Genomic DNA, 19074 nt, shown 5'->3' on the forward strand with positions numbered 1-19074 from the left:
AGCCGCTTCAAAGCTTCCCTCGCGGAGCTGGGGCATCGCAGGGGGTCGTCGAAGCACACGCACACACACACACACACACACACAGGCGCTGTTGTCCAAAGTATTTACAACAAATTCGACAAGCGGTTTTCCTCTGCCAGCAGCAAATGCCTGAGGGCCCCTACAGCTTCACAAATCATAGCACGAAGAGCCTAAAGTTCCTCTAAAATTTAAGAAAATAATTCAAAACAGATCTGCTAGGGGAAAACGATCACTGGTGGCAGGGTACACAATACACCCGAGTCTCAGCTCTCCGCAGGGTCAGTGCCCACGCCCAAGTGCGACGCCGATGGCACCCGAACATTTGCTGTAGCAGGCAGCAGAGCCAGCAGCTCTGGGGAGCAATTTTAAAAACCAAGAGGCACTTAAACCAACCCTTAATTGACCCAATTACCGCAGGAGAGTCCCGACTACTCGCCCCGGAGTCCTACTGTCACCAGCAAAAAGCACCAACCAAAGCTTGGGGGAACTTTGGTACAGCACAAGAGAACGGAGTGGGGGTAGCGTAGCCGTATCACAGAGCTGCTGCTTTTCACACCATTTTATCATCCCTGATAACTGAAAGTAAGGCCGGGTGGGCTGACCCCACCACCACCACTCCTGGCAGCATGTTTGGTCCAAACCATTAGAATAATTATTCTGCTCCCTCCCGCCCCTACAGCTTCATCATCTGAAAAGATTACAGTCAAAACAATGGCATACACAAATAAAAGTCAAGAGTTGACATAGTAACTCTGGGATTTGGGTATCATCTGTCCGAGAAATCAGAACACCGAAGCTTCACAATGTGCCCAACATCGAGTTGTGCCAAGGGGGGAGGAAGGAAGAAGCTTTACGTTTAAGCCTTCAGAGCACCGCTCCATCAGTACGTCAATTCACAGCCACCACAGCGTGCCGATGGACATCTTTCTGTGCCAAAAGAAACAAGTGCTTTGTCCTCTTGATATCAAAGGTAGCCACCTATAGTTACAGAACGGATGCACAAGACCTTAACTCTGACCAGCAGGGAAACTTAGGACAACGGAGTGCAGATCCTGCCAATTTCTACCAGTTCAAACTGTGCTTTAAGTCTCATTGCAAAGCCTCAGTTAGGAAAAGGATCACCTCGGGGTATCCAACAAGAAGAGGAGTTTTAATTTTTTTTTTTTTTTTAAATATACCATAGGACTATGCAGTTCAATCGTCAATCATCTTGGAAAGTTCAAGGAGGAGGTCATCCTCATCCTTCCCTGCGTCCAAGTCGAGTTCAGCTTCCAGTCTGCCGCCTGAGATTTCCCAAAGTAGCATCTCAAAATCCTCGTCTACAGATAAGGGCGCGTTGCCTGTGGAACTCAGCCGGCGTGTCCTTGCTTCTTCTCGCTGGGAAGAAGCTGAAGTCGAGCTTGAGAACTCCCTCGGCTCCGCAGATTCTGCCTGGCTTCCAAGATGTGCTTCAGGTCTTGGGAGAGCAAGGAAGAGAACAATCAGTATATGCCATTTCTTAATGGGAGATCCCTTTTCTGCAAACTGGCTCTTAAAACCGTAGCCAACCCCTCCTGCACTTCAATCTTACACAGGGATTGTTATTCAATTAACCCAGGGCTACATTTAGAGCCCAATATATTAGCAGGTACATTTTTCAGTTTGGGGGTTTATCTGTGAAGCCAGAGCACCTGGAGTCTAGCAAAGATGGTTCAATTTTTGTAGCAAGAGGCACTTTGCCACCTTTATTAATTTTACTGTAAAAATGTTAAGAAGTCTCCATCTGCAAATATCTGTTTGCTAAGTTAGTCATTTTTCCCATGGCACACTCAGCAGAGTTTGCTCCCCACTACAGGAAGCTGATCTGCATCCATCACTTCCCTCTGCTCTCCCTGCAGTCTTGTCACCTTGTATGTTTGTTTGGGTGGCATTCTCGAGGACCAAAAGGCAGAGGACACTACTCATCATTTATCACCTCACAAGGAAGTAGAAGAACTTCACCTCATCCTCATTTAGGTATTCAGACAGACCAAGAAGTCACTGGAAAGCTGTACCGACTTGCAGCATTTAAATAAAGTAAGTCTAATTAAGCGTTCCCGCTAGCTACTAGAAAGTGATTTCACGTGACTTATTCCTCTGATGGATTTGGGCTTTAATTATCTCAGAACCCTCATTTTTTCCCCACATGTGACAGAACTTATGTTTCACTGGGGATATACACCGATTACAAAAAAGAACAAGTTGTGGTCATCACCTGTTTCGGGGATTTTCTTCAAGTCTGGTGGCTGGGACGTGCTCCAACATGGCTGGAACAGCCTAGAAAGCAGCAAAACAGTATTTATGACACATGGGTAAAAGATTCCTTACTAGCTTTTTCCTCCATGCTGCTTCTCCTCTGGCATTGTGGAGCCTTAGCCAAAATACAAAACCAAGGTGCTCCTGAAGAAAGTTAACATGCACTTGGAGGTTACTAATGACCTTGTGTCTTTTAAGAACACAGCGTTAATGGACAAAATCCTCCACACCAGAGAAATCACAGAACCACAGAGTACTAAGTAAACAGTGCCATTAATCTAATAAATACGGAAGGGTACTACAAGAATTCTGTAGGCAGCTACTGGACTTAAAAGGAAACAGAAGGCCTGTAGAACATTTGAGTTTTCCATCTTTTCTCCTAGAGGAGGGTATAAATTTTACAAGGGATCCATTTCTGCATTAGCCCCTGTCCTTACCACAGCTGCTTTTTTGGCTGGAGGTCCCATTGTGTCAGTGTCAAAGGCAGTCCGTGGTTTCACAGCTGCTACAGCAGAGGGAAAACTCCCAGGTGCCTTACGTTTCAGCGCCTTCTTCTTGGGGGAAGCAACTTTCCCATCCCAAGGCTTCGCAAACATGTTAAAGTTGGCTAGAGTAAAAGGAAGAGAGAACTGATAGAGTCTTGCTCTGCCTCATGAAAAATCCACGTTCTCTTACTCATTTCCACGGCCCTTCTACATAGTTAACTGTATTTGGCCAGCAGAATTACACTGCCATTGCCTGGATTCTCAGCAATATCTTCCACATAGTAAACTCTGTCTACCAACAATCCATACAAAGGAACAAAGAAACTGAATAGCTACAGTAAATAATAAAATAATCCAGGACGAGGGAAACTCAGACACAGAGCGATCCTAAGTGCAAGCAATACTCTAAGACATTGTATGAAGTCTAGTAAGATTCACAAATATTGACAGCTTTTGTATTTAAAGTCTTGCTCCTTCTAGGAGAGGAAAAAGCAGCAATTATAGTAAGACAAGAGAGTGTATGCAATTGTTGTACCAGCTTCCTCTCCCCTGCAGTGATGTCCCACAAAATTTATTAAGTTGTTCTACAAAGTCCAAATTTGTAGTATCATATTCTAGTCTCCCATTCCTGGCCTAGCATCTGGCTGGCAGGAGAAGAAATGAACTAAGAAAAAGAAAATACGCACTTCACTTTGTAGCATTAAGTGGTGAAAGGCACCCAGCCAGAGTTACAACATGAGAATTGTCATCTTCTGCCTGTATTTCAGAAGACAACCTAAGTAACTCTAACCTTCAACACTTACTTTTAGCTTCCTGTTCCTGAAATTGAGCTGCCTCTTTCCCTAGTGGTACAGTAGCAAAGAAGCCAGCAGTAGATGGGACGGCAGCTGCCTCCTTCCGAAGCTTCTCTTGTTGTTCTCTCAGTTGCCACTTCTCCCACAGTCTCTCGTCGATGCTCTTCACTTGAAATTTAGTACGAGTTGCACTCTGCTGAGTGGGCTAGAAGGAAAGAAAAGTAGTGCATGAATAGGACAAAAAAAAATCTGTGGAGATTTCATTAAGAAAATCTGATCAGCAATCCCTCCAAAATGGTCTCGATGTGGAACAGCATATTAATATCGTTCAGGTTACTGTCATTTTTTTCCATAAAATTTTGCCTGTAACAAGACCCATGCTTTACTATGGAAACAGTTTCACGTATCTGCAATTTCCAATATGGCAAGCTTCTTTAAACAGCTAGGGTGTTTTGCTGTACATCTATTACATGCTTTTTAAGCAGCAGAAAGTCATACAAGTTCCCCTATACAGTATCCACTGACAGACTGATTTCCTTGAACACAAAACTCTGGCCTTCTCTATTAAATCACTTCCCTTGGGATTTTTACAATATCCTTCATGTCTGACAGATTAAGTCGGTACGAACAAAAAATTCCCTCCGCATTAACTGTGTAGATTTCAACTGGTGCTAATGGGGTTTCTTATTCGTCGTGGCATAAACAGACTGATTCAAAGTTTGAGGATTACAACGTTGTCTGGAAATGATATTGGCGATAGGATTTAGACCGCACTGCAGCTCCTACCAGACGCTGAAAAGTAAGAACACACTCAAGATGGTGGCACACGGTGAGTAACAAAACTTGTCAGAATTTATCAGAAGTTATATGAATGTATGCGTGTCTTCACGAAGGACTCACCTGTACATCAGTTACAGAGTAAATTTTAGGAAAAGGCCGGTTCAATTCCACTGTCTTCTTTTCTTCTTTTTCAGGTGCTTTAAAACAAGCCAAAAAAAAATTGTTGTCAATGGCAGAAATAAAGAAAGCTGGGTACTTGTTTTCTTTGTGTGTTTATTTCCTCGTGTCCCATGAGACAGAGAGAAAGGCTACAATGTGCAATCCATGCAGCCTTTAAGCCCTCCTTATCTCCCTCACACAATCTCATTTTACAAAGTTGATATAATCTTAACAACGAGGCCTTTGATCCTCTGTCTTTTTTGACAGAAACTGGCCCCCCACATTAAGACATTGATGCATGCTTTACAAACACATACACGTGTCAAGTTAAGCAACACATGCCAAAGGTGAACTTGAACCCAGGGAGGACTCCAAACCATAAACAGATGGCAGAAAAAAACAGAATACCAAAATTAGACTAAAAAGCCCCTCAATGAGTTAATTTTCTAGTGGAAAATACAGAATACCATCACATAATTAATGAAAACAGACATGGTTGCATATTCTGGCCCTTCCTTGCCTTTGAACTTTGTAGCCTTAAACTCTTTTATCCTCTGCATTGAAGAAAAAAGCAAAGCAGATCCTGAGCAAACTGAACTTGCTCAATATGGGAAGCACCTCACCGGGGCAGGTATTAAAGCATCTTATTACCTGATAGCTTTGTGTTCCGTAATGATTTCTGCCCTGCTGGGGCAGGTCCAGGTTGTGCTGGGGGAGCTCGCACATTTCCTCCACTCTGCTGCATCCGCAGAGCTTTCTCACGCTTTATTTCTTCCAAGGTTTTAACACGCACTTCTCCTTCTGGCTTGACTTTACCTGCCGGCTCCTTCGACTGCACTTTGCTGGGCCCGGACAGAGTGAGCACACACTGCTTCTTGGGCTCACCCTGAATTTTTATCTTGGTATGGAATTCTCCTGCTTTTTTCTTCTCTTCTACCAAGCGATTATTCTTTTTTTCAGCCAAGGCTTCAGAGAAAGTTTTGATGCGACCTGCAGGAGCGGGTCTTGCCCCTGCACTGGGATCTTCGGTTTTACCGTGACATTCAGCCTGGGCTTTCGCTTGAGTTTCTCGTCTCTGAAGAGCTCTCTCACGACGGATTTCCTCCAGTGTTTTCACATGGATCTCTCCCTTTGGCTTAGCAGCCTTCCCTGTCATCATCAAGAAATGAGATGCACCAACATTTAAAGAGAGTCCAACAATATTTTAATTCTCCAAAATTTGTCACAGTACTAAGGAAAACTAATCCTGAGCGTTCCCAATAACGCATCTTAGGACAAACTCCTAACATTCTCCTCCTCCTCTGAGCCACCTGTTGTATTTTGAAGACCAGCCCTATCCAGAGAGAGTTGCTACACAGAAATGCTAGTTTACTTTATTACTTTTTCAGACTGCATTTCAAATTCCTGCTCCTGGCAGTGGCTCTATTCTAATTGTATATGATAGTTCACAGAAGCAGCTTAAAACCTTGACAAGGCACAAGTGGAAAATAAACACACACCTAGAGCCAGATTTCTCATAGTGGCTGTCAGAAGAGCTTCAGCACTCGAGCAAGAGGAATCAGTTCTTTGTTTTCATTTAAATTAATTTTTAGGGCTGTATGAAAACGGTCTAAGTTCACGGAAAGGAAGAAGGAGAAAGTATATTTAATAGCCAGTTGTTACCTTTCGCAGTACTAGTCTCTTGAAAAGGTAATCCTAGTCTCTCCTTCACAGACTTGGGAACTTGAACTGCAAAACAGAAAAAGAACAAATTAGGGAGGCTGCATAAACATCAACTTTGTGTTCACATTTGAAAACAAGACAGGAAAGGTAACTCTGAATCCCAGTGATTAAGACCTCAGCCAACATGCAAAAAGAAACATCACAGGAAAAGGACAAACAAAGCCTAAATACAAAACCCGTGAATCAAATCCAGATGCCTGTTTAGTAGCTGTACCTCTCTTTGGTGCTTTGTCAGCATTTCCCGGAACCTCCACCTTCTTCCCCAGCCTTTCAGCAAGGCTGCGCTTCACTGGAAGGGCGCTTACATCAGCTTCAGACAGAGAAAACAAGGAATATTTTAAGAACATTTCTTTGCAGGAAGATTTGAGAACAGTCAACCACAAGCTTCTACTTTTCAAGCATATTTTCATAAAATTGCCTTTCAGCTGCTAAACGTTTTTTTTGCCATTTCTGCAGTCAACACAAATCTCCACTGCAATGCATTTTCCTCTCATACGTCAAAAATACTCTTTAATGCAGTCATATATAGAAGGCGGCACCTAAATAACAGCTCATAAAAAGTTCTTACCCACGGAGGCTTTCCGTTTTCCTTGTTTCTCAGCAAGATCTAGTCGAATCACAGGTTCTTCCCCTAAAACAAAAGTAAAATTTTTCTATTTCATAGAAACCAGTAGCCAATAGAAATAGTATACTGTCAGCCCATGTCCAAAAAAACCCAGTAAGACACTGTTTCGACAGCTAAACCACACAAACTCATATTTCAACTGTAATTAACTTAGAAAAAGCATTAATAGTCTCAGTGTTTGCTTCAAATTCCAGCTGAGATAGAGAATGAATCTGAGTTTGCTTGACAGCTATACTTTGTGCAGAACAAAGCTGCATAAGCAAGCAGAATATTATTAGGTACAAATGCTGAGAAATATTCCTTTCTAAGGTGAATGTCTATGAGTAAAAGTACTTCTTCACTTCTTTCCCTTTAAAAGGAATTTGCACAACTCTAAACAATATAATTTATACACAGACTCCTATCACACTACTATCCACACCTGCCACTGTCAGCCTCTTCAATGCTTCAGAAATTGGTTCTTACATAGCACTGTCTTCTATAGCTCTTTCTTCTTGTTACTCTCCTGTTTTTCAGTTATCCCCCTATTTGCATACTGACACATTTTTCTCTTTCTCCTGCTACTGCACTTAACCTGAGCACCAAATCTTTCCAGTACAACCAGGGACTTTCAGCATAAAAGCATGTTTTGAACAGAAGAAGGCAGCACCAGCAGGCTAACAGGGGTGAATTGTCTTAATTATTGCTTAATCTTCCAGTTTAGGAGTAATGAAATCAAACCAAAAGCAGTAATTATTACCTTCCTCTGTAGACAGTGTCACAGTTCTCACCACTGTCCGGACATTTTCCTTTTCCGGAGCAGGAAAAATCATAGAATCGACGGGAGGAAGAGAAGATCTTGAAGGACCTTCTGTTCAGAGCAAGCAAAACGTAAGGAAGTTTACCAAACATAAAAAAGCTATCACAAAGAACAAAATACTTTAATTATTCATCACTGTCAAACATACAGTGACCAGAGCATGTAAATAAGAGAGGTGACTAATTTGCCTCTGGTTGCCCTTGGAATTCCCATCTAGAATACCAGCTGGCTGAGAATCAGGTTGCTCGATGCCCCCAGATAAAAATGGAAGTCTCTCCCTCAAGCAGCTCGCAGCCACCATCACCTGCCATTCTGAAGCCAATAAAATCTCACTTCTTTGGCAAATAGTTGTATTCACCAAAGCATAGCCAGCTACCCGGTATTACTGGAAGAATAGTTTTTTTTTTTTTAAAAAAGAACATCAAACAGGATGAAGGTGAACAGGGTAAGAAAGTAGGGAATATTAACTCACCACCGTGTCTCTTAGTTTTTTCCTTCATTTTCTGCGATTTGATTTCTTCAAGTGTTTTTATTCCAAAATTCAGACCGTCCTCTGAAAACAGAAAACAGTTAATGAGACTAAGGCTTAGAGGCACTCACTGAGGACCACAGATCCTCAGGCTTCTTAGTGCTCAGGAACTTTCAGAAGTATTTAGAATAAACCCTGTCCACACTCCTCACAACTGAAAGAACCATAGAATCAATGGCATTTTGCCCCTCCTTTCATCCTTCAGGGTAAAAATTGTAGTTTTAATTTTAATCCATTGACACGATATTAGATCCCTCTATCGTTAGATATGGCTTTCAACAGTGGTTGCAAGGCTGCACGTGCAGCCATTTAAACTCCATGCTGTGGCGCTGTTTTGTTCTCCAAAAGGAAAGAAAAGGAGTTCACCTTTCTGACCCAACGGGCACACAATGGTATTAGGTAGAAATGAGATCATGGAAATAACCGAGTCCATTCAGCACCCCTACATTCTGTTGTGTTTTTACACCACATTGCTTTCGAGTTAATTGTCAAGTTCTCCTTCCGATTTATCCCACTACAGGTGCCGGAATACCTTGCTTAGCAGTAGTAGCACTGGCTTTCCGAGTGGAAATCATCCGTAATCCATTTTGGCCTTCCTCAGCTGGTTGCTGGACGGGAGTTTTAGTTTCTTCTCCTTCCTCAGAAAGCTGGTCTGAAGGGGAAAAATCTATTCAGTTATGCATAGACCAGATTGTTCATGATTATGTAGCTCATGCAATGACACTTCAGTCCATGGTTCATATAAAAATTTTTTTTTTTTTTAAATACAGCTACACTGACCTGATGAACTTGTAAGTAGACTACACTAGGACAAAACATCTAGGACTCCAGATTCTCTCTGCAGCTTTAACTACTACACAACATATTACTCTTCAGACAGAAAAAAAAGGAATTTCCTTCCTAGTTTCACATAGAGCTTTACACAACAGACCAGCTAAAGCCAAGAGTGGTTCTAAGCTTTCCTCCAGCATTTCAGGTTCTGTCCACTGACTGCCAGACAAAGCCACCAGTGACCTGACCAGACTGCCTGCCCTATCGCTAGTCAGACCTCAGGTCATCTGTGATTTATACATTCATTTACAGCACAAAGTCCTTCCAAGAACCAAAGATTTACACAATCATTTACAGCACAAATTCCTTCCAAGAACCAAAACATGCTCACCATCATCATCTTCATCATCATCTGCAGCATTGATTACCACTGGAGGGTGTGTAGGGCTTGGGACATTTTCAGAGTTTTCCACTTTCATCACCCCCCTTAGCTGTGGAGAGGGATTGGACTGGACAGAAAGTTTGTTTTGCTGCAGTGACATCTGAGCCACTTTCAAATCATCATCAGCGGACTCAGGTGGACTTGGCAGCGTAGCTAGAGGAAGAGGAGGATCATCGGTAATATGGCAGTTTAAAACTTTGACCACAATGCATGAAGGTGGTAGGTAAGGCAGATAACCCGCACAAACGAATTCAGCATCTCCTTTTGCCCATCCTGTCACTGTTTACACCATGAACAATGACTTCCCTTCAAAAAACACATCTCCCTACCACCCAGCAGAAGATGAAACAACAGAAAGCAAACTGCAAGGCAAATATCACACAAAGCAGAGAGAAGCTGAGCATGAAAGCAGAAAACAAATACCAGCAGTACACCAGCAGGACACTCGGTTTAGCTGACCACCTAGGACTGCAGACCTTTTCCTGCACTCACAAATGAATGGTTACCTGATGTCTCCTACACTATTGGCACCCACTAAGGAATATTCAAAATTAATTCTTCAATACTTAAAGGACCTAAACTCACTCTTGCTTGGCGGTAAGAAGACTCCATCGATGTAACGTCCCTTTGCGTGATGAAAAGCACAGTTGGCTTTCTGACAGCCTACTGGCTGGTTCTCCCAGTAGCAGGGAATCTCACTGCGCTTTTTCTGAAGACAGAAAGAAAGACAAGCTCGTGATAACATGCACCTAAGGTTTGCAAAGAGATGCACAGTTCCAGATCATGACCGCGATATGGCTGTCACAATACAAGTGCTGAAACATCATTCCAAAGGTCAGTTTATCACTTAAGTATAGTATTTCCGGGCATATTCACAAAGTTTGCAGAAGCTGTAACCACTATGCATGTTTACCTTTGTCATCATTCAGTTTGAGAAGACAGGCACTCTCAGACATCAGTTTAGGGTGGGTTAAACTAATACACCTAGGATTATACTAGGATTATTCAGAGGGAAAAAGAACATCTTAAACTGCCTAGGTTAACTCTGTCTAGAACTACTTCTTGGAGACTTCGTTCTTCTGCACCTTTAACTTTCCCCACTGCTTCCTACCCCAGGCAGCTAGAACAGCATTATCTGAAGGACTCCGGGACAGAAGAGACCTGATAGATCATTATCAAGCCTGCTCTCAGGAGGCTAGTACAGCCTGCTCATTACCCCCCTGCTCCAGCAGGTTTTAGCAGTCTATCTAGCAGTTATTCTGCATCTGTTGAGAAAATACTGTCGGCATCTAATAAAAGAAAATCTTGCTAAGACATACCTAAGGCATTGATTTTATTTCCCTCTCCTTCCCACCCCCTCTCCTGGTAACAGAAACCAGTGTAATTTCAAAGCAAATGAATCTATCCTGCAAAAGCACAATCAGCACACCTACAGCACTGAAAAATGCTTTTGTTGATTTATTTTGAGAACACATCTTTAGGCACTCACATCAATTTCCATGTGTCTGAATCGGCAGACATTCCTGAAACAACGACCCTCCTGCCACAGCTTGCAGACTGTCTCGTTCCCCAGAGCAGCTTCGCAGTGGCGGAAGGAACAGTTGTCTCCCTGTAACCAAAAGGAAACCAACAAGGAAAATATAGTACAGCCTCAAAAACATCCATGCTACTGCCTCAGATTCTGAATTCAATTGTAGCAACCTATCTGGTTATCAAGTTAACCAAAGACCAGTGTGCCTCCTCCTCCTACTCTACTCCTTCCTGAAAAAAATGGAAAAAAAAAAAAGCAAAGCAAAGCAAAAGAAACCCAGCCATACCTTGGTACAGGTAGAATAGAAATAGAAGTAGCAATCATCTCCTTGTTTAGACATGCCGACAAGCTCTGATAACAAGCTCGGGTTCTCTCCACAGGGACTTCCTCTGCTCTTGGAGAGAGCTGTCTTCACCCTTGCTTGGGCTGAAAGTCTTCTACTGGCTTGTGATCAGTGAAATCTTCTTTTTAAAAGTAACCCTAAAGAAAGTACCAACAAGTGAAAAATAATGAGTAACAAGCATTCTTCCAGCTTTCTTCTGTTAATCAAATTAGTCTCTTGAGGAGAGCAATGCCTTGAAATCAGCTGTTACGTGAACTAACACAATATTAAATTAAAGTTCTGTAAAGCTGCCAGGAGCTTTGTCAGCAAGTGCTCTCTTCCACATCCTCAATAATATGCCTTGGAGCACATCTGGAAGCCTGAAAATGGAGTCACTTCTTAAAAAACCACCTGATCATACATGCAAGGCAATGATCAACTATGGCTACGAGTAACTTCTACAGAACGCAGTATGACGCGTTAAATAGCATGTTCCAGTCACTGTGGGTCTTCGAGTTCACCTACCTGGACAACCTCAGCAAAGTTATCGATCTTCAAAGACTTCCAGTTAACTTCTCCTGTAGGCCGAACCAACACTGAATCCGTGAATTAATAATAAAGGGGTAGGAAGAATTTTCCTCCTCACTTTGCCAAGGGAACCTCTCATCCACAATTCAAACATAGGATGTGCTTTTAAACAGCTTATAACTAATGGAGGAAGCAAGTCCATTTGAATACTCTCTCAGACTGGAGACAGCCAGGGTTAGTTAGCTCTTCAAAAAATAAAAACAAAAAAAACACAAAACAAAACAAAAACAAAAAAACCCAGCGCATTTAGAGATGAACTCGTGATTCAAAGTGGCTGCAAAAATGAGGATCCATCTTCCACAGCCGGACAATTTAACTTTTTTTTTTTTTTTAATTTAAAATTCAGTATGTTCCAATCTCTGGTCTTCAAGATTTCTTCACCTATTAAGAAAACACAAAAACCTTTCCCCGTCTTTATTACCTGTACAGCAAAAAACACACCAGTGCATATAAATACACAAATGTGCATAGGCATACACACATGTGTTTATACACACACGAGGAGCGAGTGATAGTTAGCGAGAGCGACAGTGGAAATCAGAATTTTTGCCTTTTTGACATAGAGAGCGCGTAAAAACTCTCTCATTTTGAGGGAACTAGAAAAAAATGGAGGATCTACCAAATATTTTGATGAGTATGCCTTCGAGGCCAATGCTTTATACCATGAGTGATCTGGGGGCCAGCACACAAATATGCATACATATGTACATGCATACAGGATAAACATATCTATACACACAAGCGTGCACAGTATATGTTGTATGATATCCATATCGAGAACAACTCGTAGCCCTGATCAGACACGTAGAGTTGCAATAAATTAACAGCAGGAAGACAGCAGATCAAGGATACAGCAAGCTTTGAGAGGCAGGGGAATGCTCACTTTGCCAGTGGCATGGCTGCATGACACCAAGAATTTCGAATTAGTTTGATTTTTTGGAAGCAATTTGTTTTCTTTCTGCGCTGTAGCAAATACCACAGGTTTGCCATCACGTGCTGTTCCCTAATCCATATATCCGTCATCATCCATTGCTGCAAGATCACGAAAGGTTAGAAAAGATGACTTCGGTCCAATTTAACAGCCAATGATTTTTCGATGACCAGAGCTGCAACAGATTTTATTTAGCCACAAGCAGTTTTTTTTTTCTGATGTGAAGTCAGATATTTTGATTTTTTTTTAAAGACACTAAATGTCATAAAACCTGCAACCAGACCAGATAAAGTTCAAATTAGAGTGATTCTGAATCCTTTCATTAAAAGGCTGCACATTTCTGTGCAAATTATTTCTGACTCTTCTGGACAAAAGTGGATGAAATAGTTCTTACAAATTAATAATAAAAGGTTGGAACCTTTTACTCACACAAACACTAGTGAATTTTCCAGGAAATATTTTTTTGGCAGGGAATTTTCCCAAATCTAAAATAAAGAGAGGAAAAGTTGGGTTCTCATATTAGTTATTGGTTTTGACTGCTTGACAAAGGGAATAAAAACAGTAGTTAAGTGCAAGGTTTCCTTCTCTTCTTTAGTATTGAGAGGAATCGTCACTTCTGACCTTTAGCACCTTCAGAAACACACTTAGTGCCATGCAGGCTCCTCTGCATCTACTTCTAAAAATTACTGGTGCTCCTTAGCACGGAAGCCTGACTCGAAACACTTTCCAGATTTAGCTCTTTCGAATGCCCAAGGAGCTCACCATTTTGCTTGTTGCCTTCCATTTTCCTGAACAGACCCAGAACGCTGTTCAGGATATGAATGGATCTGGTCTAAGGAATGGGAAGAAAGCAAAAACCAAGGATACCCTCACAGCCCTAAATGCCATAAAAAGCAGTCTCATTTTAAAAAAGATCTCAAAAGCTTTTTTTTTTTTTAAACTGACATCTGCTAACATGGCAATCCAAGTGCTGAACAGAAACCAACTGAACTAGCCCCTGAAAGCCCGAATAAAAATGAGTAACTCTGGTGCACTCAGCAGGTCTGTAATAGAAGTCGTAAGATTTTTAGATTTCTTTTTTCTCCAGGGCGCTAGTAAAGTTTTTGCATTACAAGATTTTGAACTTTTTTTGTACAAAAGAATTACAGATGCACTACAGTCACGGTAGCTGGGGGTCTGGAAATACATGCCAACAAGTGTCATAAACTTTGCCTTTGCTGAAGGAAGATAAATAGTACAAAGAAAATCTGTCTAGTTTGTTTCACAGGCTTGTCTTTCTCAGTATGGAACAAACTGACCTCCCTGGTCTAACTTTCCAGTTGGCTATTCTGCCTTTGTCCTGGAGAGAAGAGCAAGAAGGGAACAAAATATTTCTGCACTCCAAAAAATGCATTAGAGAAGGATTATCACACCTACCTAAGGGCACTTTCTTGTTTGTTTATAAAGCACCAAGTATTTCTCAAGAGGAAGTCTCTGTTGCTGGCCTGTTTTGTGCCTTCCATTTATAATAAAGATATTAAAGATGCTTACCCCGTTTTTGGTTTTTTTTTTTTAGAACAGTGTAAGCAGACAGTCGGATGACAAGCAAGAAAGAACACCATAAACTCCTTGTTCTGACCCTGCTTTTTAATCACCCAGCATCACCCTGGCTGCAAAACAGTCCCCGCTGATTTACCTGCTTGTTAAAGCACCCCACGGGCTGAAAGTGTTGTGTGCTAGGTGTCAAATTATATTTAACGGTGCATAGGTAAACCATTCGTCTTCCCATGGTCAAAGCACAGAACAGCCTCCTGCTAACACAGCTCATCCTTGCTGCTATGAGAAACCTCATCACCTGTAGGAAAACCTAAAGCTAAGAATTCCAAAGCAAAAGCAGAAAATACACGTTTTGTACTCTTCATATATGAGTGAATTCTAGCTGTTAAATGCTGCCTACATCTGCACTGAGGGCGCATTCTGAGGCTGGGGGGAAGGACACTCAATACCCACCGACAGCAGGAGAGCAAAGATGCCAGCCAAGAAGGCAAAGGTTAAAGCTGAACGCTGCCTCAGCCTCCCCCACCAGCGAGTTGGGGGTCACCTTTCACCGTGATCTCAGACTCAGAGCCACGAGTTACCAGAGCCGCAAGGTACAGCTGCTCCTTGCTGGCCCAAGCAACTCCATTTGAAGACGTGCCACTTCAGGGACCTGGATTGTGACAATCTCAAGATCAAATCAATCTGTTCCTGAAAGCGCAGATTGCCCTGGTGTTTCTGTAGCTGTCAAAGAACAATCCTGAACTGAGGCACTCATCTGATCAGACAGTGCTTCAGCACAGATTTGTCTTTAGCTTGACACATCGATATGAAGAGGAAGCAATTCTTCAAAGCAACCTCTCAAGCAGGGATCTAATAAGGTGGCCAAGACGATGCGCTCAGATCTAAGCACGCCACTCTGCAGAGAATCAGTTTCAAGCCTAAGATGTTTCGCCCATCTCCCAGTCCCAGAGCGACACCTTCACTCTGAAAGTCTGTGTTCTGCAAAGCCAGGAGGTGACCAAGGACTCGACTGAGCAGTCTCCCCCAGCCACAAAATGTCACAACCACGAGACACCTGGGACCACTGGAACGAGCTGCGGATAGCCCCGTTCTCCCTCCCAGGAAGAGCTGCTCCATCTTCTGCTGTTCTAAAGAGGCCTTAACATATCAAAGGAAGAGGGAGGTCCACAGAGCAGCTATTTCCTGCTTCCAGAGATCCTGGGGAAGACGGTTCTTGTGCTGCAGTTACTGAAGAGTTTCATGTGCATTAGCAGAACGAGAAAGTAAAGCTCTTAAGCAATTGCTAACCTGTTCTCAGTACTCACAAGGTCCAAATCACTCATTTTACAATATATATAAACCATGGCAGCTGGCACCTAGCACTGCACACGTTGGCAGTGTCGTCAGGAGCCAGAAAGTCAGGGGTGAGGGGATTAAGGGAAAACCACACATCAGTTTAGTAACTTGGCTCTCGTAGGATACTTCCTACTGCAGGAGTTTTAGCAAAGCCACTCAGAGGGACCTGCTGGTTAATTAAAATTGGACTTCTGCTGGAGCAGTCAGAGGGCAGCAGTGTATCAGTAGATATCCAATGGGCATCACTGTTAATTAGCCTGTGGCAGGTTCAGGGTCCACGGATCAATGGGTGTGTGTGTTTTTCTTCGCTTTCTCCAAAGCTGTGAAAAAAATTCCTTATACAGCACTGTACGGTCACACGTTATAGGTGGGAACCAACTGCATACTGCCAGTCTGTATCAACTTCCAATAAGACAGTGTTGGAAAAAGGTGCCTTCAGTGGTCAGTAGCACAATAGCTCCGGTGATGTGTTAAGTGCACTCTTACAGCTGAGTTTCTTTGTAGCAGTGTGTAGTTGAGAGTGTCCGAGTTTCCCAGGTAAGATTTATGTTTTCTCCTACCAAGCACCAGCTCAGTATGCAATGCTGTGTTAATAACACCCAAGCACGTAGATGTTAAACTGTAAATGCTTTTAAACCTATTTGTTGGTAAGAAGAGAGCTCAGTATACCACCTTCACAGGGCAAAAATTCCCATGGAATAGCAGAGAAACCCAGAAGCACTTCCTAACTTGATGTTACCAGCAGCACCATCGGATTTAGATCCTGGCCTGCCATCCAGGATGCACGGTCTGCTAGCACTGCTGCGATGTGGAGGTGCCAAGGCAGGTTTTTGGCCTGCCCTGACTAAAACACTTATTTTTTTTTTTTTTACAAACAATACAAAGAGTGTGCCAGGTATGCTGTAATGCCCGTGTGCCAGGTCAATAGAGGATGTCCAAACAACAGAGGCGTTTGTCCTAATTTCTGGCATGAAAACGCTTTTACAGGATTCTTTTCACGAAGAAACCCCTCTCTATCTTCTCCAGTGCTCCAGGACCTGCTGCAGCGGCTGCGCTGGTACAACCCGCACCTTTGACAAATCTTTTCAACAGTTCTGCTTTACCTCGGCACAGTTGAGGTCACTCCTCTTTCTCTTCCAGCTGAGGAAGCAGCTTGCGGGCTCTGCCACACGGTCGGTGCAGAAGCGAAAGCTGGGAACACAGCAGTCAAACTCTCACTGCTAGCGAAGCCACCAGGGCAGAGGGCTGACACAGACCCGCCAGAGGCGAACCGTACCCGCTCTCCCTCCCAGCTGCGAGGCTCGCCGCAGCAGCCCCGACCCGAAGTGCTCACAGTGCTTTGCTTGGTGATGTCACCGATGAGTCAGAGTCCCCAGATGAGCACCTGCCTTGCCACTCTTTAATGCTGGTGTTGTTTTTTGTTTTTGTTTTGAAACATATGCAGGTTATGGTAAACCTTCAGGTAAACCACAGATCAATAGGAAGAAGTCCCACACGAGGGAAGGCCGTGCTTTTCTTCCAGGCAATGGCGCATGCTTTAACATGCTGCATTCGACAAAGAAGCTCTCTCCATTTTGCGCAGTGGCAACAGGCACGACTGCAACACACGCAGGTGCAGGCAGCACCTGCAGGTCCCAAACCCTTAACCAATTTTTAGATAGCACCAATTTTTTATGTAGTGGCTTTCCCTTAATCCATAACCCCTTTTTTCCTGTATTTATATCGGGTGGCTCTTCTCCATTGTTCTCTCTGTCATTTTCCTCCCCAGTGTCTGAGAAGGCACTGGGAATCGTTTCCAGAGCAAGGGTACTGCTGAAGCTACAACATTTACTCTCAGGGAAAAGAGAATATGTGAAAGAATACATACTTCCTTTCTTTTTCCTATTTTTGTTTTAAATCTCTGAAATCAACACTGCGGCCTAGCAGCAAATAACTATGGGAGTAATGATGATTCCTCATCCTCACTGTAACGTTGTAGTTAATCTCATAAAGAACCAAATTCCTCAGGCAGTGGCCATTTGAGATGGGAAGGGGCAACAAGAGGAAGTTTTCCTTACACTAGCTCTTCCCCCAGAGCACCTCGCCATCCAGCAACAAATTCAATTCACCTGCTCCGCCTGATCAGTCAAACGCGCATCCAACTCCAGCACACGCCACAGCGGTGGTTCTGACGTGGTTTGAGAATCACCTACCCGCAGAATATCTCGGGTTTGTACACTCAAATAACGCAGTATTTTCGAAATAAGGCCCAGAGCTCACACTCCGAGTGCAGCCTAACAGCGCCAGAGGGCCGGTAGGCTAAACATTCCGATCCTGGCAACAGTACTGACCCGGGCAACAGTAAGCATCCCTTCTGCACTTTCATCGTGAACATCAGCATAAGGAAACAGAGACCTCCTCAATCCAATTTTTAAGAAACAAACACAAAAGTCACCCAAGCGGGTTATTTTCAGCAAACTAAAGGAGAAATTAAGGTGACAACCGGGTGCATCCAGAGTTAGTCAGATCCTGAAGGCAGCTCCTTTGGGAAACGGAGGAGCAGCGCGCCAGATGACGGCTACCTTACAGCGCACCCCTCAGAGGCACTGCTACGAAAGGAAGGCAGAAGGTTGGAACTCAAAATAACTCGCAAGGCGCCCATTAAGGGGGAAGCTTTAATTTCCTCAGCAGAACCTCCCCCCTGAAGGCAGCCCAGGGACTCTTTGCTTCCCTAGGGAGACGGCAGGGACGGGGCAGGGCGGTGGGATGGAGGGACAGAGGGCCAGACGGACGGCCAGACGGCCGGATGGATGGACAGACGGCCAGACGGACGGCCAGACGGCCCAAAAGGCCTGAGCAAGGGCTGAGGAGCGGGAGGGAAGGGCAGGGCGAGGGGAAGGGCGGCCCTGGGCCTGACAGGGCACCTTGGGCCTAACCCCGGGCAGCAGCTCCCCGTCTCACAGGGCCCGGGGGAGGTTGAAACAGAGGGAGGAACACCTCAGCCCTCCCCCCAGCCCCCAGCCCAGCCCGCCCTGCCTCAAGGCCCCGCGGCCTGCCCCCCCTCAGGGCACCCCGACCCGCAGGGCTCGGGACGCGGCCTGCTCCCCCTCAGGGCAGCGGAGGGGAGCGGGGCCGGGCAGGAGGCCTTTCCCCCGCCCCCCGGTGGTCTATGAACGGCTCTAGTTACCGGCGAGCAGGGATTTTACCGAACCCCAGGGGACCAGGGCCGCCGCCGTCCCTCCTCGTCCCGCCGGGGCCGCGGCTCGGGCCGTCGCTTTCCTTACTGCCAGCCTCAAAGATGGCGCCCAACATACGGGCACCGCCGAGCTCCCGCGGCCAAGATGGCGGCCGGCACGGCTTCACCCCCCCCACTTCCGCCCGGCCTAGCGAGCGGGTAGCACCGCCCCCAGCGGGGAGAAAAGCGGCGCGGGTGGGCCCTGCAAATAAA

At 44.3% G+C, this 19074-nt stretch overlaps 1 protein-coding gene across 6 annotated transcripts; it reads right to left on the minus strand.

The window, feature by feature from the left end:
• Positions 1-567: 567 nt before the first annotated feature.
• ZC3H11A (zinc finger CCCH-type containing 11A) lies at positions 568-18960 on the minus strand. Of its 6 annotated transcripts, none has more exons than XM_080568860.1 (19): positions 18814-18948; positions 13203-13258; positions 11780-11832; positions 11219-11412; positions 10891-11010; positions 9987-10110; positions 9351-9554; positions 8721-8840; positions 8132-8212; positions 7600-7710; positions 6804-6866; positions 6450-6545; positions 6176-6241; positions 5165-5662; positions 4475-4551; positions 3584-3779; positions 2733-2902; positions 2255-2316; positions 568-1477 (listed from the first exon to the last, which is right to left on the minus strand). In XM_080568860.1, the coding sequence occupies exons 4-19, from the start codon at positions 11270-11272 to the stop codon at positions 1216-1218; spliced, it is 2304 nt and encodes a 767-aa protein (XP_080424986.1). In that variant the 5' UTR covers positions 11273-11412; positions 11780-11832; positions 13203-13258; positions 18814-18948; the 3' UTR covers positions 568-1215. The 6 variants fall into 6 exon arrangements, with proteins under 6 accessions (XP_080424986.1, XP_080424985.1, XP_080424988.1 ...); XM_080568859.1 differs by having other exon boundaries at positions 11780-12223; XM_080568862.1 differs by having other exon boundaries at positions 18833-18929.
• Between the last annotated feature and the right edge of the window lie 114 nt (positions 18961-19074).

This window comes from Anser brachyrhynchus, assembly GCF_964034855.1.
Source record: "Anser brachyrhynchus genome assembly, chromosome: 27".
Classification (NCBI taxonomy): Eukaryota; Metazoa; Chordata; class Aves; order Anseriformes; family Anatidae; genus Anser; species Anser brachyrhynchus.

Excerpts from the sequence above, each read along its gene's own strand:
- ZC3H11A (XM_080568861.1), bottom strand. The coding sequence starts at position 11,272 with ATGTCTAAACAAGGAGATGATTGCTACTTCTATTTCTATTCTACCTGT. Across the intron at positions 6,546-6,803 it reads AAAACGGAAAGCCTCCGTGG|CTGATGTAAGCGCCCTTCCA; the intron begins GTAAGAACTTTT and ends CTCTGTCTGAAG. Across the intron at positions 6,242-6,449 it reads TGACAAAGCACCAAAGAGAG|TTCAAGTTCCCAAGTCTGTG; the intron begins GTACAGCTACTA and ends TCTGTTTTGCAG.